This window comes from Mobula birostris, chromosome X (assembly GCF_030028105.1).
Source record: "Mobula birostris isolate sMobBir1 chromosome X, sMobBir1.hap1, whole genome shotgun sequence".
Taxonomy (NCBI): Eukaryota; Metazoa; Chordata; class Chondrichthyes; order Myliobatiformes; family Myliobatidae; genus Mobula; species Mobula birostris.
In genome coordinates, this window is record NC_092402.1 from 46273040 (window position 1) to 46298778 (window position 25739).

General features: G+C 41.6%; 1 protein-coding gene across 13 annotated transcripts in view; it reads left to right on the forward strand.

The window, feature by feature from the left end:
- Positions 1-25739, forward strand: part of lrrc3ca (leucine rich repeat containing 3Ca) — a 105739-nt gene that overhangs the window by 19246 nt on the left and 60754 nt on the right. For 9 of the 13 annotated variants that reach the window (XM_072249318.1, XM_072249312.1, XM_072249314.1 and 6 more), the window contains exon 1: positions 15316-15886. The exons of 2 other annotated variants lie outside the window; for them this stretch is intronic. Coding sequence is in view for 1 of the 11 variants with exons in the window: in XM_072249310.1 (XP_072105411.1) it covers positions 20428-20461; positions 24697-24792 (130 nt within the window). In the remaining 10 variants the exon portion in view is untranslated. Of the gene's footprint in view, positions 1-15019; positions 15887-20419; positions 20462-24696; positions 24793-25739 lie in introns of those variants that run through there. 2 more of the 13 variants (XM_072249310.1, XM_072249313.1) reach the window with 2 other exon arrangements.

Below are 25739 nucleotides of genomic sequence, written 5' to 3' on the forward strand. Positions count from 1 at the left end.
TTGGCCTCTAACCTGAATCTTTCTTGGTGAATTCAGTTTTCAGCTGAATTTTGGGAACAACGTACTCTCTCACCTCACTGGCTAGTTTTTCTCCGTCGTAACTAGCATTTGCCCTTACTTGTTTCAAGTGTCTTTTATATTCATGCAGTCTCTTTCTCAGTCGCACACGCTATTCATTTACTCTCCATGTTTGGACCTCACACTGTCTTCTGACACCATGCTATGTTTGTTCTTAATAAAGGCAAACTTGGCGTGGGTTTACGTTAGAAAATTTTATTACTGAACTGCTCAACCCTATGTGCGCGCAACCAGGTCACCATCGTAGCTCCTGGTTCCATATTGCCCACTGGGAACTGAAGTTCTTTATTATGCACGCATAATAACACTCATCCTCTATTCAGAGTCTGTGCTCTCTGGTCCGAGACTCCAAAACTACAGGAAACATTCTCTCCACATCCACTCTATCCAGGCCTTTCAATATTCAATAGTTTTCAATGAGGTCACCCCTCATTTTTCTAAACTCCAGCAAGTACAGGTCCAGAGCCATCAAATGCTCAGCAAATGTTAACCCTTTCATTCCCAGGATAATTCTCGTGATCTCCTCTGGAGATCCTGAATGTAGTTCACATGTTGTGTGAGAGAGGTTAAAACATGCACTAGAGATGGTTGCCCTAAGGCCCACCACGGCTTTTTAAAATGCTTTCTGTGGTGTTTTAAGAAAACAGTATGACACATTGGTGACTAGTTCTCATCTTTCTTCTCACACTGTGACCAGCTGCTTAGAAATTAGGAAGATAATGATGTGGAATTTAAATTGTTTTTAAAGAACCATTTAAACTCCATGCCTCATAGGTCATGATCAGCGTGGTGTATTTGATTATGCATAAGTGGCCAAAGAAAGTAGTGATATCACCAGGTGCATATGTAGTTTGCAAGTCTGTAACACATGAGATTCTGCAGATGGTGTAAATGCAAAATGCTGGAGGAACTCAACACATCAGGCAGCATCTATGGAGGGAAATAAATAGTCGATGTTTCGGACTGAGACCCTTAATCAAGACTGGAAAGGAAGCCAGAAGAACAAGGTGGGGCTAGAGTATAAGCTGGGAGATGAGACCAAGTGAGGGGGAAAGAGAGTGGGTGGGGAAGGGGGAATGCAGTGAGAAGCTGGGAGGTGATAGGCAGAAAAAGTAAAGGGCTGAAGAGAAAGGAATCTTAACCAATTTCCCCCGGGATCAATAAAGTATGACTATGACTATGACTATGAATCTAACAGGAGGGGACAGTGGACCATGGAATACAGGGAAGGAGGCTTCTAAGATTCGGAATCAGAATCAGAATTAGAATCAGTTTTAATATCACTGAAATATATTGTGAAGTTCGTTGTTTTGTAGCAGCAGTACGGTGCAATACACACAAATACTGTAAATTACAGTAAGAAATATATATAACATTTCAAATTAAATAAGTAGAGCAAAAATATAGTGAGGTACTGTTTATGGGTTGGTTTATTGTCCATTCAGAAATCTGATGGTGGAGGGGAAGAAGCCGTTCTGAAAACATTGAGTGTGTGTCTTCACGCTCCTGTACCTCCTCCCCAATGATAGTAATAAGAAGAGAAGTGATAGGGGCCCTTAGTGACAGTGATGCAACCAGTTAGTATGCTGTCCATGGTATATCTTTAGAAATTTTCTAGAGTCTTTGATGACATGCCAACTCTCCTCAAAATTCAAATGAAGTATTATCACTGGTGTGCCTTCTTCATGATTGCATCAAATTGTTGGGTCCAGAAACAGAAGAGACTGCAGATGCTGAAATCTGGAATGAAAAAATGAGCTGCTGGAGGAACTCAGTGGGTCAGGCAGCATCTGTGGGGGGAAATGGAGTGCCCACTTTTTGGGTCAAAACTTATTGATCCCTACTTCTCCATGTTTGTTCATTCACATTTTTTTTGTGGAATGTGGATATTGCTGACAATTGTCATTGTTCATTGCTCTTGAACAGAATTAGATAGGCTGCTGGATATGGAATCACACTGGCCAGATGGGCAAGGATGGCAGATTTCCTTCTCCAAAGGACATTAATTAACTTGACTGTGTTTCATAAAAATCTGATAACTTCATGGTTGCTGTTACTGAGACCAGCTTTTCATTTCAGTTCAAGATTTACTTAATTACAGTACCTGAATATAACTTCTCCAGCTGCCATAGTAGGATACACAATGGACCTAATCCACCTACCATGCCATTGAATTTCTAAACTGGATGTCAATGACAAGGCCAAAGTTCAAAGTTCAAAATTAACTCTATACTCAAAGTACATATATGTCATCATACACAACCCTGAGATTAATTTTCTTGTCGGCATACTCAATAAATCTAAAGAATAATAAGAATCAATGAAAGTCTGCACTACTTGGCTTTCAACCAGTGCAGAAGACAGACAACAAACTGTGCAAATACAATAAGAAAGAAGTAATAATAATGAATAAATAAGCAATAAATATCAAGAACGTGAGTCCTTGAAAGTGAGTCCATAGGTTGTGGGAACATTTCAATGATGGGGCAGGTGAAGTTGAGTACAGTTATCTCCTTTGGTTCAAGAGGCTGATGGTTGAAGGGTAGTAACTGTTCCCAAACCTGGTAGTGTGGGTCCTGAGGCTCCTGTGCCTTCTTCCTGATGGCAACTGCGTGAGGGGAACATGGTCTGGACGGTGGAGGTCCCTGATGATGGACACAGCTTTCTTGTGACAGTGTTTCATGTAGATGTGCTCAGTGGTGGGGAGGGCTTTACCCCCTGATGGACTGGGCTGTATCCATTGCTTTCTGTAGGATTTTCCATTCAATGGTATTGACGTTTTCGTACCAGTCAATATTCTTTCCACCACACATCTATAGTAGTTTGTCAGAGTTTTAAATGTCATTCTGAATCTCTGCAAACTTTTACGGAAGTAGAGGCGCTGCTGTGTTTCCTTCATAATTGCAGTTACATGCTGGGTTCAGGACAGGTCCGAGGAATTGAAAGTCGCTGACTCTCTCCACCTCTGATCCTCCGATGATGATTGCATCATGGACCTCTGGTTTTCTTCTCCTGAAGTCAATAATCAGCTCTGTGCTCTTGCTGACATTGAGTGAGAGGTTGTTATGGCATCACTCAGCCAGATTTTCAATCTCTCTCCTATATCCTGATTTATCACCACCTTTGATTCAGCCTACGACAGTGGTGTCATCAGCAAATTTGAACATGACACTGGAGCTGTGCTTAGCCTCACAGCGCTAAGTGTAAAGTGAGTAGAACAGGGGGCTAAGCACACAGCATTGTGATGCACTTGTGTTGATGGAGATTGTGAAGATGTTGCCAATCCAAACTGACTGGGTTCTGCAAATAAGGAAGTCGAGGATCCAATTGCACAAAGAGGTATTGAGGCCAAGGTCTTGGAGCTTATTGATTAGTTTTGAGGGGGCGATTGTATTGAATGTTGAGCTGTAATCGATAAAGAACATAGGAACACAAAAAAACTACAGCACAATACAGGCCTTTCGGCCCACAATGCTGTGCTGAACATGTACTTATTTTAGAAATTACCTAGGGTTACCCACAGCCCTCTATTTTTCTAAGCTCCATGTACCTATCCAGGAGTCTCTTAAAAGACCCTATCGTATTTGCCTCTACCACTGTCGCCGGCAGCCCATTCCACGTACTCACCACTCTCTGCGTAAAAAACTTACCCCTGACATCTCCTCTATACCTACTTCCAAGCACCATAAAACTGTGCCCTCTCGTGTTAGCCATTTCAGCCCTGGGAAAAACCCTCTGACTATCCACACGATCAATGCTTCATTGATGTATACATCTTAGCTGTCCAGCTGTTCCAGGGTTGAGTGAAGAACCAATGAGGGGGCATCTGCTGTGGACCTGTTGCTCTGGTAGGCAAATAGGAACAGATCTAAGTCACTTATTGGGCAGGAGTTGATATCTTTCATCACCAACCTCTCAAAAGACTTCATCAGTCTGGATGTAAGTGCTACTGGGCAATAGTCTTTGAGGCCGCTCACCATGCAGGGCACCGGTATAGTTGAAGCCTGCTTGAAGAAGACTGCTGAACGGAAAGGTTAAAGATCTCAGTGAACACTCCAGCCAGTTGATCAGCACAGGTGAGTGTTTGTGGTCCATTAATATTGCCCTTGAACCAGAGCAGAAGTTGAGAAGTAACTTCATTGTTTTCAGCCAAGTTCAAATTATTGCCTCAACAATTCAAAAGCAAAAAATAATCTGCAAATACTTGATATTCAAAATAAAAATAAAAATGCCATAAACATCCACCCAGCAGGTTGAGATGCCTTTTGAAAGCAGCTTGTGGTTGAGCCCACTAGGGGAAAGGCAATTCTGGATTGGGTGTTTGTTATGAACCAGATTTAATTAAGGAGCTTAAGGTAGAGGAACTCATAGGAGACAGTGATCATAATATGATTCAATTCACCTTGCAGTTTGGGAGGGAGAAGATAAAGTCAGATGTATCAGTATTACAGTGGAGTAAGGGAATTGCAGAGACATGAGAGAGGAACTGGCCAAAATTAATTGGAGGAGGACACTAGCAGGGATGACAGCAGAACAGCAATGGCTGGAGTTTCTGGGAGCAATTTGGAAGGTGCAGGTTAGACACATTCCAAAGATAAAGAAGTATTCTAAAAGGAGGATGAGGCAACCATTGCCAGACAAGGGACGTCAAAGGCTGTGGATGCCAAGTCATTTGGGATATACGGAGCAGAGGTTGATAGGTTCTTGCTTAGTCAATGTGTCAAAAGATACAGGGAGAAGGCAGAAGAATGGGGGAGCGAGGGATAATAAATTAACCATGATGGAACGGCGGAGCAGATTCAACGGTCCAAATGGCCTAATTCTGCTCCTATATCTTATGTCTCACGACTTCTAGGAAGTATCCTTGGAGAGATAAATAGCATTTATGCTTCATATTGGTGACCTTATAAAGCTTCTGTCCTGCAGAGTATTTCCAGCAATTAAAAAATAAATTTATGATCTCCAGTAATTGGATTAGAGCCGATGCAATCCTTCAACTGGATATGTCACATTAGCATGCCTGTTTGGCCAAATGATCCCCATTTTATGGGATCTTCCTCATTGCCACCCCAGCTCCACGGAAACTAATTAGTGACCCACTACCCCATTCAATATTGTGCTATACCAGTAGCTATTTCAATGTATTATATATTTTAATACAACTTTACTCTAATATGGTATGGTAGTGTGGTGGTTGGTGTTAACACTTTACAGCACCAGTGATCTTTGATCGGGTTTCAATTCCTGCTGCTGTTTGTAAGGAGTCTGTATGTCCTCCCCTCGCCATGTGGGTTTCCTCCAACATTCTAAAGACGTGTGGGTCGAGTTACTAAGTTGTGGGTGTGCTATGTGGGTGCTGAAAGCTCGGCAACACTTGTCTGCCTCTAGTACAAATTTGGACTGTGTTTGTCATTGACACAAGCCATAGATTTCACTGTATTTTTCAATGTTTCGATGTACATGTGACAAATTAAGCTAATTTTTTAAATCTCTAGTTAAATCTTTTAATTTATCACAGGTTACATCCTCAATTTCTTCCCTTCCAGAAAGGATTCTAAGTTAGTGTTAAAGCTAGCTCATACTTGATTGATGGATTTAAATACTTTCAAATACACATAGTGATTGGGTTTGCATTTAGGAAGTGGTGACCTATTCCATTTTTTATGAACAAATGAAGCCCACAGAAGGACAGTATGTGTGGATTTCATATAACCTTTCTCATTTCCATGCAAAACACTTGGCCAGAAAAGCTCAAGGACATAGTTTGCATCTAATCACTGAACCGATACCAGCAGCTAGATGTGGATTAGTGAACTTAATTCTAAAAGAACATGTCATTGCCCCAAAATCAGCCCATGTGTTTTAAGTGCCATTAGCTTAATGAGATTTTTTAAAAATGCAGTGAAAATTTGTTCTCTATTGAATGGTTGCCGTGCAAAATTAAGTTCTACAACAACAAAAGCCCGTTAACATACACCCAGTGGCTATTTTATTAGGTACATGGGGCACCTAAGAAGGTGGCTGCTGAGTTTAAGTAATGTATGGAGAATATAATGCTATTTAGGTTGGGAATATACAGTCAGGCATAAAAATGTAGACCACTGGAAACACTGAGCAGGTCAAGCAACATCTTTGGCTGGAGAAAGAGAGTTAACATTTCAGGTCAATGACATTACATCAGGAATGGGGTAGTTAAAGGTGACAAAAGGGAGGTGGGGCAGATGCAAGGGATGCTCTCTGATGGAACAGAAGGTAGAAGAGATTATATGTCAAAGGGATGGCAGAGCAAAGTGAAAGCAGATGGTAACAGGGGCAAATGCTCAGTCTGGAGAAGGAGGAAGTACAGAATACTTATCTGAAATTAGCAAAGGAATGTGCTGAAGATCTGAAGAAGAGCATTAGAAATGCTGTTAATCTTAAAGTTGATTTCAGAAGGTTTAGTTGGAAGAGGTACTGTTACTTCAGTTTATGTGGAGCTTTATTGAAGCGGTGTGTGAAGCCAAGGACAAAGAATCAGAATCAGGCTCATTATTATTGATATATGTCATGACATTTATTGCTTTGTGGCTGTTCCCAAAACACTGAGGGTGGGTCTTTAAGCTCCTGTACCTCCTCCCTGATGGTAATAATGCAAAGAGGGCATGTGATAATGGCTGTAAATTGTGAAGGATTTGCTGATTAGCTTTTGATTTTCTCCGTGGCTACTAATATCTGTAAGTATAATATCTCCTTTAGAGGTGCGGGCTTCTGGTTCCTTACCTCCAATGCTTTAAATCAAGAGTAGTAGCAAGACTTAAAATCCAGAGGAGCAATATGAAAGCCTGGATAACTGATCTGGAAATGTGAGTTCAAACCCCACCAGATCAATTAACTGTAATTTAATGAAGTCAATGAAATAAATCTGAAATAAAAAGCTAGCATCAGCAAGGGTGACACTTAACTAACAGAAAAAAATCCACCCACATCCTTGAAGAATCCATGTGACCAAGTTGAAATCAGAGCCGGAGTTAGCCATGGGATTCTTCAGCATACTGCATCATTCAGTTACATCAATGCTGATCTGATCTTAGCCTCAACATATTCTTACCTGTTCCCCATAAACTTTGATACCTCAACTTTAAATTTACTTTTACTGTTAAAATGGCCTAGGAAGCTATCAAACTGAAGGCAAAAGGGATAATGATCAACTTTGCCAGTGAATATGTTTTTATTCAAAGTTCAAGGATTTCCTATAAGACCATAACACGTAGGAGCAGAATTTGGCCATTTGGCCCATCGAGTCTGCTCCATCATTCTATTACAGCTGATTTATTAGCCCTCTCAATTCCATTCTCCTGTCTTCTCCCCATAATTTTTCATGCGCTGACTAATCAAGAATCTATCAACCTCCACTTTAAATATACCTTATGCCTTGGCCTCCACAGCCGTCTGTAGTGATGGATTACACAGATTCACAATTCTCTGATCAAAGAAATTCTTCCTCATCTCTCTTCTAAATAGACATCCCTCTATTCTGAGGCTATGCTCTCTTGTCCTAGACTCCCCCACTATAGGAAACATCCTCTCTACATCCACTCTATCTAGGCCTTTCAATATTCGATAGGTTTCAATGAGATTCCCCCCTCATTCTTCTAAACTCCAGAGAGCACAGGCCCAGAGCTATCAAATGTTCTTCATACGATAACCTTTCATTTCTGGAATCATTCTTGTGAACCTCCTCTGGACCCTCTCCAATGACAGCATCTTTTCTTAGATAAGGGGCCCAAAACAGTTTACAATACTCCAAGTGCAGTCTGACCAATGCCTTATAAAGCCTCAGCATTACATTCTTGTTTTTACATTCTAGTCCTCTTGATATTAATGTTAACATTGCATTTGCCTTCCTTACCACTGACTCAACCTGCAAGTTAATCTTTAGGGAATTCTGCACAAGGGTACTCCCAGGTCACTTTGCATCTCTGATTTTTGAATTTTCTCCCTTTAAGAAAATAGTCTACATCTTTTCACAAACCAGAGAAAATCTGCAGATGCTGGAAATCTGAGCAACACACACAAAATGCTGGAGGAACTCAGCAGGACAGGCAGCATCTATGGAAAAATGTACTTTTCCCAATAAATGCTGCCTGGCCTGCTGAGTTCCTACAGCATCTTGTGTGTGTTGCTAGTCTACATCTTTATTCCTTCTACCAAAGCGCATGGTTGTACACTTCCCTGCACTATATTCCATCTACTACTTCTTTGCCCATTCTCTCAATCTGACCAAGTCCTTCTGCAGACTCCCTACTTCCTCAACACTATTGGTCCCTCCACCTATCTTCATATTATCCATAAACTTGGCCACAAAGCCATCAATTCCATCATCCAAGTCACTAACATACAACGTGTAAAGAAGCGGTCCCAACATCAACCCATGTGGAACGCCGCTCGTCACCAGCAGCCAACCAGAACTAACCTTGAAAAAAAAATGTGCCTTTAACTTCTGGAACTCCCTCTGCTAATTACTCAAATTACTCCTATCTGTTTGTTACTTTCATACAATATATGCCAGAAAATAGCATCATTACTTGCTTTCATCCTTTATAGTAAAATTCAATTAAGGGTGAAATATTACCTCTTTTTCTGCAAAATAAGTTTCAAATGATTGGCCACTTGTCTTGAAGCCAAATGTCTTTGTTTGGGATCCTCCCACTGGTGAAAACATCTCAATATATACCCCTTAGAATCCTGCATGTTTTTAATAAGATTGTCCTTCATTCTTTTAAATTTCTGAGGGTATGGACCCAGCCTGTTTAGTCTCTTTTGATAGGGTAGTACTCTCATCCCAAGAAATGGTCTGATGAATCTCGTTGGTCTACCTCCAAAGTTACTATCTTCTTTCTTAAGTCTGGTGACAAACACCCTGTACAAATTTAACTGAATTTTTCTATTTCCAAACTTCAAATGCTCTGCAATAGAGGCCAATCTATCATCTGATAATTAAGAATTGAAAATGAACGTGGACTAAGATGTTAACTGTCCTGTGCTATCACCAGTGGGATCATCAGTTGATCTGCCACCTGTCTTCAGGAGCTTCGGCCCGCTTATGATCAAGACTCCCTCGAGGTGGTGGGCCAGCAGTGCTAGAGCACCACCTCCCACTGGAGAGCTTAAAAACTTGGCATCTGCCTCTATCAGAGTTGTTGGTCACTTCCATCCAACAGATAGTCTGCTCTTCAGGTGTCTATGCAACTACTGAAGGGTTTGCAAAAGATGTATACACTGTCTGACTATCTGCCCCTCTGGACATACTTGGTCCACATCCATGCTGATCCTTTCTCTGCTGCCTCAGCTACAGCCCTGCTGATTGATTTGATCTCTCTTCTAGTGAAGCCAAGGTCACGCAGCCACTTCTGGAGAGTTAATGCAATAAACCCACAGCAGCCTTCTTCGAATGGATAGCATGAGATCTTCCACCCTCTGTCTCTGCACTCTGATCTTAACTCTGCATATTTGTTAACTTGCACTCATGGGCTTCATCGATGTTGTCTTCCCAGGGGACTGTGAGTTCACCAATAACCGCTTCTCTACTGGTGTCAGACCATACGATTATATCTGGATGCAATGTGGTGAAAGGTATTTGCTCCAGGAAACTGCCTTTTCCGTCCAGGTCGGCCTTGACAAGAGCACAAGAAAATAGATGTAGGCTTCCAGTCCCCATGATTCAATGATCACAGCTGCCTTAACTCTTCTTCTGTGCCAGTTCCCTTAACCCTCAATTCTACTCAATCTTTCAAATATTTTTCTATCTCCATCTTAAATATTTCTAACAGATTTGTTTCCACCACCCTCAGGGGCAGAGAATTCTTAGTCTCACTCCCATCAGGGAAGGGGCTATACACCATCCATGCCAGAATCACTAGGCTCAAAAACAGTTATATCCCGCAAGCCGTCAAGCTGATCAACACCTTCACCATTCACCCACCCCGCCACCTTCGCCACCATTAAATACACATCAGCTAGCACCACTTTATGTGCATACAATCAGTCTATGCATATAACAGTTATTTGTACATTGTGTTGGATAGGATTGCTTTTATATTTATATTTGTTGTGTTTTATTTTGTTTCTTTTATTGTGTTCTTTGTGCTTACTGTGTTTTTCTTTGCTGCATCGGATCCGGAGTAGCAATTATTCGTTCTCCTTTACATTCATGTACTGAAGAATGACAATAAGCGATCTTGAATCTTGGATTTTCTGGGCTTTTGTCCAGTTGGTCGCTCTGGTGTATTTATCTATACACCAGTGTAGAATCCCAATGTCATCATCACAGTTTGCACTTCCACCTATTTTTCTTTCATTGGCAAACTTGCATGTTGTTCCCTCCTCCAGGTCACTAATCTAAATAGTAAACAATCAACGGCAAAGAACTACTTATATCCCTACAGCCTGGAAGGAAGCTATCAAATTGAATGCAAATGGGTTAATTGGTAACCTTGCCAGTGAATATGTTTTTGTTCAAGGTTAGTTTTGGGATTTCCTGGAACTAACCTTCGCACCGCTCTGGAACAGGCCCTTCAGTTGTGCTAAACTAATTAAATTTATAAATAGTGTCCAAATAAATGAATCCCCTTTGTCTATACAATGTCCATATCCTTCCATTTCCCGCACATTTGTGTGCCTACCCCTTGAACACGTCTATCATATTTGTTTCCACCATCACCCTAGACAGTGCATTCCAGGCACCCACCATCCTTGGTGTAATAAGCTTGCCCCCTCTCAACTTAAAGGCATTCCCTCTGGTATTAACCATTTCATTCCTAAGAAAAGATACTTGTTGTCTACTCTATCTATGCCTCTCATAACAAACAAACCTCTATTAGATCTCCCCTTAGCCTCCACAGCCCGAGTTTGTCCAATCTCTCCTTATAGTAAATATCTTCTAATCCAGGCAGCATCCTGGTAAACCTCTTCTGTACCTTCTCCAAATTCTCAGCATCCTTCCTATAATGAACTGAATGTAATATTTCAGAATCAGCCTAACTAGAGCAATAGTAAGGTAAAATATGCCTTTAACCTCCACTAGTTACATCCATCCAGTCTGGAAGGAAGCTGTCAAATTGAATATTTATTCCAACTCTTCCTTTTAATGTGACAGCCACTTTTCAATCCAATTTTCCAACTCACTTCCTCCAATACTTCAGCCTCTTAATACATGACCTGCTTCTTACATGACACCATGCAAATGTCTTTTGAAATCTAAATCTAACTATCAGCTTTATTTGTCACATGTACAGGATGTCAAAACATTGAAACCTATAGTGAAATCCAAGCAACACACACAAAATGCTGGAAGAACTCAGCAGGCCAGGCAGCATCTATGGAAAAGAGTAAATAGTCGATGTTTTGGGCCGAGACCCTTCATCAGGACTGGAAAAAACGATGAGAAGTTAGAGCATGAAGGAGGGGGGAGGGAAGAAAGAAGTACAAGGTGGCAGGTGAAATATGTCGTTTGCGTCAATACCAGCACAGTCCGAGGATTGTGCTGGGGGCAGCCCGCAAGTGTCACCGTGCTTCCGGCGCCAACATTAGCATGACCACAACTTGCTAACCTGAACCTTAACCGTACATCTTTGGAATGCAGGAGGAAACCAGGGCCCCTGAAGGAAACCCTCGTGATGAACCCTCGTACAAATTCCTCACAGACAGTGGCGGAAATTGAACCTCGATCAGTGATTGCTGGCAGTGTAAAGCATTACGCTAACCGTTATGCTACCCTGCCAATCTACCATTATAGATTCCCTTCTATCAACTCACTCTGCTGCATTCTCAAACATTTTGAGCAAATTTATAAAACATGAATCATCTTTCATAAAACTGTGTTGACTAGGTTTGATCTATTTAACTTTCCTCTTTGATTATTGATTCTAACCAACAAGAGATGTTAAACTAACTTCCTTGCCTTCTGCTTTCCTCTGTTTCAACAAGGCAGTCAGGAGGTTTTCCAAGCTTCTGATACCCACCTGGAATTGATCAAGTTTTGAAAAATTTTCAACCAATTAGTATGCTATCTTTGCAGCTAGTTCCCTTTAGTGTGGACCATTGGGTCCTGGTTATTTGTCTGCCTTTGGCCCTGTAAGTTTTTCTAATTCTTTATCTCCTGTAATTTGGAGTTTTACAAGTTCCTTCCTATTATTTGAAATTATCCTTTCATTATGTTGGGGATATTTTTACTGATCTCCAAGGCAAAGAATTATGCAAAAAAAATCATTTGAGGTATCTGCCACTTTTGTTTCCTGTTACAAATGCATCAGACTTGTTCTTTAGAGGTCCAACACCATCTCCTTCCTTTTCATATCTCCACAGAAACTGTTACTGTTTACATCAATATCATAAACTTCCTCTCAAAATTAAACTTCTCCCTTCTTATGAACTTTTTAGTCTTTCACTGATGGTTTTTTAAAAAAAATTCTTGGTCCACTGACCTTTGCCACTTTGAATGTTCTACTTTCAATCTAGCATTATCCTTGACCTCCTTTGATAACCACAGAATGTGTCTCTTTCTCATAGAATCCCTTTTGTTAACTGGGATAAATTTCTGCTCAGTGTTGTGGACTGGCTGCTTGAATAGCTGCCACTGTTCACTTACTGACCAGTCTCTTAGCTTATTTTTCAACTCACTTCAAATAACTCCACTTTCATACCATTGTAATTAAGCTGAAGAGTGAAAACATTAGTGAAGTTGAAGAGAGTGGCTTTGGTCCTGTAAAAATAAAGGCTTTGTATGGAAGCTCCAAAACGCTGGATCGAAAGAGGCTTCAGAGAGTTGTAGGCTTGGTCAGCTCCATCTCGGCACAAGATTCCCCATAACAAGGACATCTTCAAAAGGTGGTGGCTCAATCAGAATCAGGTTTAATATCCCTGGCATATGTCGTGAAGTTTGGCAACAGTACAATGCAATACATAAAAACAGAAAAATCTGTGAATTCCAGTAAGTATATACATATTAAATAGTTAACTTCGATTAGTAGTGCAAAAATAGAAATAAAAAATGTAGTAAGGCAGTGTTCACGGGTTCAATGTCCACTCATAAAATGAATGGCAGTGGGGAAGAAGTTGTTCCTGAATTGCCGAGTGTGTGCTTTCAGGCCTCTGTATCTCCTTCCTGATGATAACAGCGAGAGCAAGGCATGAACCAGGTGGTGGGGATTCTCAATGATGGGTGCCACCTTCTTGAGGCATCACTCCTTGAAGATGTCCTGGATGCTGCGGAGACTAGTGCCCATGATGGAGCTGACTAAGTTTATAACTCTCTGCAGCTTACCTTTATTCTGCACAGGACCCCCGAAACCATCCCCCCCCATACCAGATGATGATGCAGCCAGTTAGAATGCGCTCTAGAAGATGGTATCCATCGTTAAAGACCCTGATTATCCAAGACATGCCCACTTCGCATTACTACCATCTCAGAGGAGGTACCGGAGCCTGAAGGCCCGCAAGAAGGTACAGCTTCTTCCCCTCCACTATCAGATTTCTGAATGGTCCATGAACTCCATCCATAGCTAATCCTCTTGCACTACTGCATTCACCAGCAACTTTTATGTGTGTCATTTATTTGTATTATAGCCTATAGTAATTTTTATGTTTTGCAGTGTACTACTGCCTCAAAACAATAAATTTCCTGATATACGTCGGTGATAATAAACCTGATTCTGATGTTCACCTTCAAACTGCATCTAGAGTACTATCATATTGTGATCACCAGCTTCTAGTGCATCCCATACCACAAGATCGCTCAGTAACCCTCTTTCATTGCTCACATTACAGTATTTTGTAGCATACTGTTTGAAGCAGGAATCCCTGATATACTCCACAAATTCTTCTTCTGCAACACCCTCACCAGTTGGGTTCATCCAATCAATATGTAGATTAGAATCTCCCATGACAATTGCAGTTCCCTTCAAACAAGTTGTCTGACTACTTGCTATGCCCACCCGCTGATCATTCTTTTCTCATTCGTTGTTTACCTCTGCTGCCTGACTAGAGGCAAAAACTTACAGTACATTTCCAGTGTTGGATGAGCACTTAGGAAGATGTAATTTAGGGCTGCAGAGCACGTGGAGGTAACCAAAAGCTTGTTGACTTTTACAGACATTGACAAAGTAGCCTCCTCCAGTGCTGTGAATATCCATGGCTTTTATGATACATTGACGGAGGGCATTGGATAAATAGATTTTCTCTACATTGAAATAATCTGTGATTGGCTCTGCTCCTCATGTATCAGAATTTATTATTGAGACTTATTTATTGTAAGAGCTTGCAGGAGGTTGCAGACTCAGACAGCTCCATCACGGGTACAACTATCCCTACCATTGAGGACATCTTCAAAAGACAGTGCCTCAGAAGGTGGCATCCATCATTTAGGCCCCTCATTATCTGGAACATGCCCTCTTCTCATTACTACCATCTGGGAGGAGCTACAGGAGCTGAAGACACACACTCAGTGACTCAGGAACAGTTTCTTCCCTTCCACCATCAAATATCTGAATGGTCCATGAACATAGTCATAGTCATAGTCATACTTTATTGATCCCGGGGGAAATTGGTTTTCGTTAGTTGCACCATAAATAATTAAATAGTAATAAAACCATAAATAGTTAAACAGTAGTATGTAAATTATGCCAGGAAATAAGTCCAGGACCAGCCTATTGGCTCAGGGTGTCTGACCCTCCAACGGAGGAGTTGTAAAGTTTGATGGCTACAGGCAGGAATGACAACATTACCCTATTATTTCTTTATTTTGGACTACTTAACTATTTTTGTAATTCACAATGATGTTGTGTCCTTGCACTGCACTGCTGTCACAAAATTACAAATTTCACGTCACCTAAGTCAGTGATACTAAATCCAGTTCTGATTCTGAGACCACAGCTAGTGGTTACTTCTGCTGTCTTGCACTTGCTCTCTTTATTATTGTATTTATTATAGCCATGTTTACTCCGTGAGCTTCATGCAAGCAAGGAATGTCATTGCACACTGCTGTAAATGACAATAAACTAACCGAATCTTATGGCAAACAGTAAAAGCTTAAAATAGCTGGCTGGTCAGGCAGCATCTGTGGTTGCAGTGACAAGTTCTTTTGGAATCAATACCTGTGACTGATGATACTACAATTAAATTTTGATGGATTAAAACTACTGTCTCAGCAAGTTATTAAATGTGGGAAGAGAGAATATTCTGTCATCTCAGTTCCAGTGCCCAGAGGTGATGAAGAGCCCTTTGAAGCGGGGCAAGGGCTGCGTGCTGTTCCCGAGTCGGTGATTCCTCCTGATGCTGTAAACAGGAGCGCGCTCTCCTCGTAGTTGTGGGAGGAGGCGATTCCTTCTCCTCGGCTTCTGCAGCAGTTCGGGGATCGGGTTCCAACGGAAACACACAACACACAGTCACAGCCTGCACAAAGAGAGACAAAAATCAGCCAAGGAAAGAGAGGTGGGGGGTGGTTGCTGGAAAGAGAGAATACATTAAAGATGACAACAAGCCAGACCAAGAATTCTCCCGGCAGCAACTGAAGGTTTGGGTTGGCAAGATATGTAGAAAACAACGCTCTCTCTCTCTCTCTCTCTCTGAGCAATAGAGAGGGGAAAGTAAATATAAGGAGGAGGTGGCTCGAATCAGAAGCTGTCTGCGAACCGACGGACTGACCGAAGACTGAAATAGATCGAGATTAAACAAGCGCCTGTTGCTTCCTCCTTTCCACCGCCCTGCCTTTCAGATGCAAAGATGCTGCGCTGTTTATAGGGGCGACTTGGCTCTCCAGAGCTGGCGACCACAGGTAAGTGAATAAGATTTCATTCACCTCTCCGTGCCGTGAGATGCTGAACGGAGAGTGGGGCTGAGAGAGACTCGGCTCTCTCTCTCTGGGATCCCGGGCTGGGCTGATGCACTCTCAGGCGGACACGGTCGCTGTCTCCGATCGCCCTGTTGTGCATCACTGGAAAGTAGGTTGAAGGGAAAGTCTTGGAATTGGGGAGGCGGTGGAGGAAACACTTTGCCAAACGAGGCTTGTACTTCCCCATTCTTCTCACCCCCCACAACACGTAAGGTTGGTTTCCTCAACAATGTAGAGCAGTTTTTAAAAGGGTCCAGTTGTATTTTTACTAAAAATGCTACCTCTCTCATTTAAAATTGTTTCACAGAACCAAAACTGATGTTAATCACAAACGACCTGTGAACGCGACCTCTCGTGGACAGCAGCTCCGGGGGAAATCGATACAATTTTTTTCGCAAATCTTTTGTGTTAAGAATACTTATATCAGTAACAGTACCTGTAGTTATACTGCATTTTCTAGATATTTTCCCCCACCCTGGGGATTTCGCTGCCTAATGGAGGGAGAACGCCTCTTCATATTTTTAAAAAAATCTAACATTAGCACTTGATATGCAGTAGCTTGCAAGGCTGTGGTACTAGGGAATAAGAGTGAATTAGGGCGGATGTTTTTCGCCCAGCACGGAAACAATGGGCTGAATGGCCGTCTTCGGCGATGCAAAATTTTATGCTTCTAGCGTTAGGCTGTAACGCGTCAGTGTTTCTCATAGTGGAATACTTATCATTGGAAGTAACAACAAGGCAGCAAGTCTGAAATTGCAAGATCTCACAAGCAGAATGATAATGATGAAGCCAAGAGGCCTCAGTTTAGTTTGATCTGTTGTGAAATGATTATCCATTTAATCTCACCCCCCCAACTAACCTCCCCAAACCCTGTACTATTTCTCCACTAGGTCTTAAATTCCGTTTCTCTCTTATTAAAACTAGCCCAACAATAAGTAGTTTACCCATTAAAACCTCACTTATAAAATCTTTAGTGGTATTCATGCAGCATTAACCATGCTTGATGTTTGTAGTGGGGACCTGCCAGAAGTAAAGCATTAGCCACAACTCTATCAGGAATAGTAAAATATTGTAGACTGTTGTATACCAGATCTGCTGATGAAGGCAGTAGATACTGAACTGCAACACCCAGGACACTTGCAGTGTTACATGACCATAGAATTTGGTTGGCAGGTTAAAGCCTTGCTGTAAATTGCTCTGAGAGGGGAGTCATAAGACCATAAAACATAGGAGAAGAATTAAGCTACTTGGCCCATCGAGACTGCTCTGCCATTCCATCATGGCTGATTTATTTTATTTCTCAACCCCATTCTTCTGCTTTCTCCCTGTAACCTTTGATGCCCTTACTAATCAAGAACCTATCAACCTCCACTTTAAATATTCCCAATGTCTTGACCACCACGGGAGTCAGTGACAATGAATTCCACAGATCCACCACCCTGGCTAAAGAGATTCCTCCTCGTCTCTGCTCCTTCCATTTTGAGTCTGTGCTCTCTGGTCCTAGATTCCCCCTTGAAAGAAACACCCTCACCACATCCTGTCCATCTTGGGCTTTCAATATTTGATCATTGTCAATGAGATTGCCCCTCATTCTTCTAAACTCCAGCAAATACAGGCCCAGAGCCATTAAACACTCCAGATTGTTTTACTATCTGGAGGATGGCCTTTCTGGCTCAGAAGGGGGTGGGGGGGGTGTTGGGGAGAAGAGCAGAGCAGTTGTGATAGGTGATTCCATAATTAGAGGTGCAGAAAGCAGATTCTGTGGATGTGAAAGAGACACCTGGATGGTATGTTGTCTCCCAGGTGCCAGGGTCAGGAATGTCTTGGATCGAGCCCACAGCATTCTAAAGAGGGCGGGCGAACAGCCAGAAATCATAGTACGTATTGGTACCGATGACACAGGAGGAGGAGGAGGTACTGAAGAGAGTATATAGGGAGTTAAGCAAAATGCTGCAAAACAGGGCCTCCAGGGTAATAATTGCTGCCTGTGCCTCGTGCCAGTGAGGGTAAGAATGGGATGATTTGGCAGATGAGTGTGTGGCTGAGGAATTGGTGCAAAGGGCATGGATTCAGATTTCTGTATCATTGGGATTTCTACTGGGCAAAGTATGACCTGTACGAAAAGGATATGTTACATCTGAACCTGAGGGCGACCAATATCCTTGTGGGCAGATTTGCTAAAGAAGTTGAGGAAGGCTTAAAGTAATTTGGCTGGGGGATGTGAACTGGTGTGATAAGGTTGAGGATGGTGCAGTTGGTATACAAGTATATGCAGTGTAGTGAGATCGTGAGGAAGGACTGACAGATGATATGGCAAAATTGCAGTCAGTGGGATGAGTTGCATTGTAACAACCTCAGGGTTCTGGAAGATGTGGCTGAAGAGATTGTGGAGGGTTTAGTAGTGATCTTTCAGCAAGAATCACCAGATTCTGGAATGGTTCTGGAGGACTGGAAAATTGCAAATGTCACTCCACTCTTTAAGAAGGGAGGGAGGCAGAAGAAAGGAAATGATAGGCCAGTTAGCCTGACTTCAGTGGTTGGAAAGATGTTGGAATCTGCTATAAAGGACGAGGTTTCAAAGTACTTGGAGGCACAGGAATAAAGGCTTGGACTATTTTCTAAATGGGGAGAAAATTCAAAAATCAGAGGTGCAAAGGGACTTGGGTTAACATGAGGTGCATTTGATAGTTCTGGGCCTGTACTCACTGGAGTTTAGAATAATGAGGGGGGATCTCATTGAAACCTACTGAATGCTGAAAGGCCTCAATAGAGCGGATGTAGAGAGGGGGTTTCCTATAGCAGCGGAGTCTAGGACCAGAGGGCATGGCCTCAGAATTGAAGGACGTCCATTTAGAACAGAGATGAGGAACATTTTCTTCAGCCAGAGGGTGGTGAATCTGTGGAAGTCATTACCACAGATGGCTGTGCAGGCCAAATAATTATGTGTATTCGTTCTTCTAAACTCCAGTGAGTACAGGCCCAAAGCCATCAAACACTCCTCTGAAAGAATATGGCGGGAAATAAGATGTGGAGAAATAAGTGCAACAAAGGGAATAACAAGGATGGTCTGAGAGCTGGCAAGAAGTAAATGGGCCAAATGGCCTCATTTTAAGTTGTAAGAAATTATAAATAAATACAAGGAGTGTTTTATGATCTTATTGGAGGAGGAATGTTGTGTAGGATATCTAGGGTGGTGGGAATATTTCTGTTTTTCATACATTTTAACGATCCACTGATGGAGATAAGCCCTCAGCTTAGCTGTGGAAAGGAAAATGTGGAGGCGATGGCACAAAGCTGTGCGACTATTACAGTCTCACAGTTTAACAATAAAGGAGGATATCATACTCAAAAAAACACACCACTTATTGCAAAATTAGATGAGCACAAACTTACAGAGATTATATTATGCCTCAGTGAATGATTTGCTACATAACATAATCCAACACCCCTTTTCAAAGACCATTCGTGATTTTGTTCTATTCATTCCTCTCAGTTTAACGTCCACTACTGGAGTTATTTAGAACACGGCGAAGATTCAGATGATTCTCAGTTCCTTTGAGTGGGGATGGTTGTAAAACAATAAGTTTGAAAGGAAATGTAGGTAAGGAAAATGGTGCTTCACCTTAGCTATGACACAGCAGAGTTGGGAAACCCCAGCTAGTTCTACATAGGACACATTGTTTTCTAAACTGAGAGGTTAAAAAAAGTTGATTTTTCCCTCTATGGGCCTATGAATAGGGAGTTCTGGTTTTAGAAGGTGCTGAAGGACCAGTAATATAGCTCTAAATCAGGCTTGGAGAGGATCTTGTAAATGGTGATATGCTGTGTTTCTCTCTCTATGTGGGAAAGCTAGTATACTTGGGAAGAATAGATGAGTTATCACAGTAGGTCTTGCAGATAGATGGTAAATGGACCTACATTTATAACAAAAAAAAACACAGGCTGCATCACTGTCTGGTATGGGTGGAGGGGGCGCTTCTGCACAATACCGAAAGAAGCTGCAGAGGGTTGTAAATTTAGTCGGCTCCATCTTGGCTACTAGCCTACGAAGTACCCAGGACATCTTCAAGGAGCAGAGCCTCAGAAAGGCAGCGTCCATTATTAAGGACCCACAGCACCAGAGCATGCTCTTTTCTCACTGTTACCATCAGGTAGGAGGTACAGAAGCCTGAAGGCACACACTCAGTGATTCAGGAACAGCTTCTTCCCCTCTGCCATCTGATTCCTAAATGGACATTGAACCCATGAACACCACCTCACTTTTAAAATATATATTATTTCTGTTTTTGCACAATTTTTTAATTGATTCAATATACATATACTGTAATTTATTTATTTATTTATTATTTTTTCTTCTATATTATGTATTGCACTGAATTGCTGCTGCTAAGTTAACAAATTTCACAACCCATGCCAGTGATAATAAACCCAATTCTGATTCTGAGAAATTTAGCTTCCTTGTGTTATATTTCTCAGGGTAATCCATGGATCTGATTCTCATTCTGGTCAGGAAGACCCGTGAGTAACCTTGGAAAGATCTCCCATCCACTAAATGCGTTGAGAATAATGATAAAGGTTCACCTTGAAATAGTGGTGATTGGTCTTTCAGTGTGAGAACCAAGGATCGAAGTTGAATCTCTAAATTGACGATCAGCACAGAAACTGTTCTCGCCCTCTCTACAAAATCGGGATGCTCGCTTGGCCGTCTCATTCAACAAAACAAAACATTTCTAAAGCTGAATCTGAAATAAGTGCAAAGGTAGCCAGGTTGGATTTCCTTTCTGTACCATATGTGCTGGGAAATGCTAGAGTAGAATTTGCAGCCAAAAATAACTCAGCACCCTCTGGGATGTGGCGAAACAGGACAGCAGGGTAATTGTGCTTATTGGGTTTTGAGCATGCAAACATATTACTGAGACAGAAAAGGAGTGCTGTTGAAAAACATTGAGCGACAGTGATAAATGCAGGGCTTAATACCAAAGCTTTCAGTCAGCATTCAAAAACTCGTGCTTAAATGTACTTCTGTGCATGTAATGGAGTAGTTTTTTAAAGGGCTTTATATAAAAAGAAAGTTTCTTTATTGTGGGAGAAGAGAGTGAAGGTATAGAGAAGACACACGAAGGGTGGTGTGTATTTAGAATGAACTGCCAGAAATAATGGTTGGGATTAAACGATAAAAGAGATTAGCTTTATTTGTCACATATTCATTGAAACGTTGAAACATACAGTGAAATGAGTTGTTTGTGTCAACAACCTACACAGTCTGAGATGTGTGGTCAGCAGCCTGCAAGTGTCACAGAGCTTCTGGTGCTAACATAACATGGCCACAACTTACTAACCCAAACCCGTACGTCCTTGGAATGTGGGAGGAAACCCACACGGTCACGGGGAGAATGTGCCTTACAGGACAGCGGTGGCAATTAAACCCTGATCTTACAGGCAGTGCTGTAAAGCAATTGCACTAACCACTACATTGCCGTGCTGCCCTTAAGGTCTTGAGATGGGCACATCAGCAATATTTAAAAACCATCTAGATGAATACATGGATAGGAGAGATTTAGAGAGCTATGGGCCAGATATGGGCAGATTGAACGAGCTTGCTGGTTAATGCAGTCGGCTTGGATAAGCTGAAGGACCAGTTTCTGTGCTCTATGACTTTATACAGACAACAGAATTACTTAATCTTAATGGGGTGCCACACTAGCTCGATCAGCGTCATTGAAACCAGACCAATCAGATTCATAAAACTGGGAGTGGGTCTTTTCAGAAACTGAAACAAAATTGATAAACTGATGAACCTGTGATGAGAGTGAATGGAGATAAAAGTGTAGGATGGACTTAAACAAGGAGATAATCATTTTTTGGAAATAGGTGTGGAATTATTTGAAATGCAAAACAAATATGACAATCTGAAGCATAATGTGATGTGAGCCATATGGTCCACCAGTAGCCCATTTTTACCTTTGATGAAGGGTTTCTTATCTTCCACTTTGTCTTGATCAATGGTGGTAGAGAAGATCAGAGTTCAAGAAGAAAATTGTGTTGGTTAACATTAGTTACATGAGATTCTGAGGAGCTAGAAATCTCAAGCAACACACACACACACAAAATGCTGGAGGAACCCAGCAGCTGAGGAAAATGAACAGTTTATATCTTAGGCTGAGAACCTTCATCAGAACATTTCATTTATTCTGATGAAGGGTCTTCGCCTGAAATGCCGACTACTCATTTCCCTCCATAGGTGCTGCCTGATCTGCTGAGTTCTCTAACATTTGTGTGTCTGATCTGCTGAGTCCTCCAACATATTGGATGGATAGCCACTAATCTACCAAAAGTAGAAATCAATTTGATCTTGATTAGAAGTAAATGAGTGTCAAGTTTGTAAATCTGCTGTGTCATCCATGGATTCCTCGCATGAAGGTACTGTTGTGGCTAATTAGAAAGAGAAGTACATTGGAATATAAGCACTCAAAGTTCCATACTATTGACTGGCCTTTTGAACAAAGTACTCTTAATTTGTGATAAATGGCTCACCAACTGAAAGCATAGAGGGAAATGTTTTGCACTTTCTCAGCAGTAAATTACTTTTGTGAACAATATTGTTCACGTGCACCCATTAACTGCATTGAAAGGTCAATCTCCAGACACTAAGTCACTTGAGCTTTGCCATGTCACTGTTGGGCGTGAAATGATTCATGGCTTCCATGTGAACCCTAAGAATTGTGTATTTGTAAAGATAAGGCACGCCCATTGGGATAAAATCAAAAACATTAAGGTTTTATTGCCTTTTGTTTTCTGTACTTTAACACGGAAATAGGTGGGTCCTTTTTAGTCAAGTCAAGGAGTTTGAGTCCCTGTGGGAGATGGCGCCATACTGAGCAGTCTGATTTCATGTTATTCTAAGAAGATCTTGTGCATTGCATGGAAAATGAGTTCTCCTTCTCTCCTCCACCCTCCCTGATAAAACATAGACTACATTGTACTCTCTTTTCTTTTGGTGATCGTAAAGATAATCTCATAGTACATAGGGCATAGAAGACTACAGCATACACAGGCCCTTCAATCTACCCCTTCCCTCCCACATAGCCCTCCATGCATGTGCTTTTCTAGGAGTTTCTAAAATTCCCTTAATACATCTGCCTCTACCACCATCCCTGGCAGGACGTTCCACACACCCACCAGTCTCTGCATAAAGAACTTATCTCTGGCATTCCCCTTATATTTCCTCTTATCACCTTAAAATTATGTCCCCTTGTATCAGCCATTTTAGCCCTGGGGAAGAAGTCTCTGGCTAACCACTCGATCTATGCCTCTTATCCTTTTGAACACCTCTTTTAAGACACCTCTCATCCTCTTTCACTCCAAAGAGAAAATCCCTAGCTCGCTCAACCAACCTTCATAAGACATGCCTGCTAGTCTAGGCAGCATCCTGGCAAATCTCCTCTGCACCCTTTTGAAAACTTCCATGTCCTTCCTATAATGAGGTGATCAAAACTGAACACAATCCCAATTTATTTAAGTTTAAAGTTAAATAAAAACTTTAATTACGCTTTATGCAGACCGAATAGTCCAACACTACTGTTTGTGGTTTGTGCAAATCTCCTTCCAAACCTTCTCTTCTAACTGTGTTTACATTTCCATCTACTCCTTTGCCCCCCTCCCCCATTGGGATGTTCTACTTTCCCCTTAAGATGTTCTGCACAATTTTCCGCAACCACTCTCTGTTCTACATCCTTACTGATCATGAGAAAAAAGGGTTTTTATTGAATTATTAAACACAAGTGATTCTGCAGATGCTGGAAATCCAGAACAGCACACGCAAAATGCTGGAGGAACTGGGCAGGTCAGGTAGCATCTACGGAGAGGAATAAACAGTCAATATTTCGGCTAAGACCCTTCACCAGGAATGTAAAGAAAGGGGACAGAAGCCAGAATTAACAGTTGGGGATAGGGAGGGAAGGAGTACAAAAACTGTCAGGTGATAGATGAGGCCAGGTGAGGGGGAAGGTGGGTAGGTGGGGGAGGGAGGATGAAGAAGTTGGGAGGTGATAGGTGGATGAGGTAAAGGCTGAACAAGGAGGAATCTGAAAGGAGAGGACAGTAGAATATGGGAGAAAAGTAAGGTAGGAGGAACATCAGAGGGAGGTGATGAGCAGGTGAGGAGAAGAGAAGGAGTAAGAGGGGACCCAGAATGGGGAATGGATAAAGGAAGAAGGGGGAGGGGGAGATATTACCAGAAGTTGGAGACATTGGTGATCGTGGCATAAGGCAGGAGGCTACCCTGATGAACTATGAGATTTCCTTCCTTTCCAGCCCTGATGAAGAATCTTGGCCCAAAATGTTGACTGTTTATTCTTTACCATAGATGCCTGACCTGCTGAGTTCCTCAAGCATTTTATGTGTGTTACTGAATTCTTCATCAGGTTTATATTCTAATCATGACCCCCAATTCTACCCTTTCCTAAAGACATAATAGGTGGTCAGTGGTGTAGTGTCATCTGTACCGGACTTCAAGGTGAATGGTTCTGGGCTCGAATCCAGCCGGCTCCTTGCATGCTTTCCAACCGTTCTGGATTGAGTGTTGAACTAGCGACTTGGCCTTGTAAAAAAACAGACAAACGCTAAGGAAGTGACAAAGATTGCTGTCCGATGTGCCACAAGGCGCGGAGAGGAACAACTAAAGACAAAAGCACATTGTTATGTCCATCCTATAAAAATCCCTGACTATCTCCTTTGTTATCTTCAATCTTTAGAAAAAAGACATTATTCTGACAAATCCAAACACAAGAGGTTCTGCAGATGCTGGAAATCCAGAGCAACACACACAGAATGCTGGAGGAACTCAGCAGGTCAGGCAGTATCTATGGAGCGGAATAAAGAGCCGGCGTTTCTGTTAACCCAAATACCTAACATCATCTTAGTTCCAATGCTTTGTGTTTTCCACACAGTTTGAATGAAAATCACTGATTTATAATTTTTTGGGGAAAGCAGAGTTGCAGGATGTAGTCATGAAACTGTTACAATGAAGTAAAAAAAAATCTCCGTCATCATCAGACTCTGTGAATTCAGGATCCCTATTAGAGATAGAAAATGTGAAGTCCTAACATTGTAGTTACAAACAAATTCTCAAAAGAAACTAGATGGAATAGTCAGCATTGCAAATGCACCATAGAGGCTGCAGGAAAATCATTATATAATGGATATTGAATGTCAGTGTAGATTGGTCTGCCTGTCAGTATAGATTTATTGCTGTGCTGTGTAGATTCTTTCCAAGATACGCTGTCACAAGTTTGAAGCCTGTGTAGTGAGGCACTGGAAGACTAACACAATTAGACGATGCATTATCCTATTTTTACCCTTTATCTCTCTTTCTTCATTTACCTATCCCTTTCTCATTCATATGTATTCACCTCTGCATTTTTTTCGGTTCATTTTTCTCTCTCTTTCCATCTTATATTTGCTGGCATGAAGGAGATCATGATAACGTCCTGCATTATAAATGATTTCAAATAAACAGACCCAGAAGTATCTGTTATTATTAAAACAGATACCTTGTTGAGGTCAAATGGTTGAAAAGATAATAATCCAGAGCTTTTGTTAATATTAATGGTTGAAAAAAACTGATTAAAATATCTTTGTTGCTGAGACTATCATAAATTCGAAGAGATGGGCTCATGCAGATAAAATTTTCGCCTGTTTGGTGCTTCGAGCTGCGTAGATTGGAAAATTATAAGTTGAATTCTCTGTCCTGTGTTTAACCGATAAACCTTAGCTTTGGCAGCAGTTATCAGAGTCT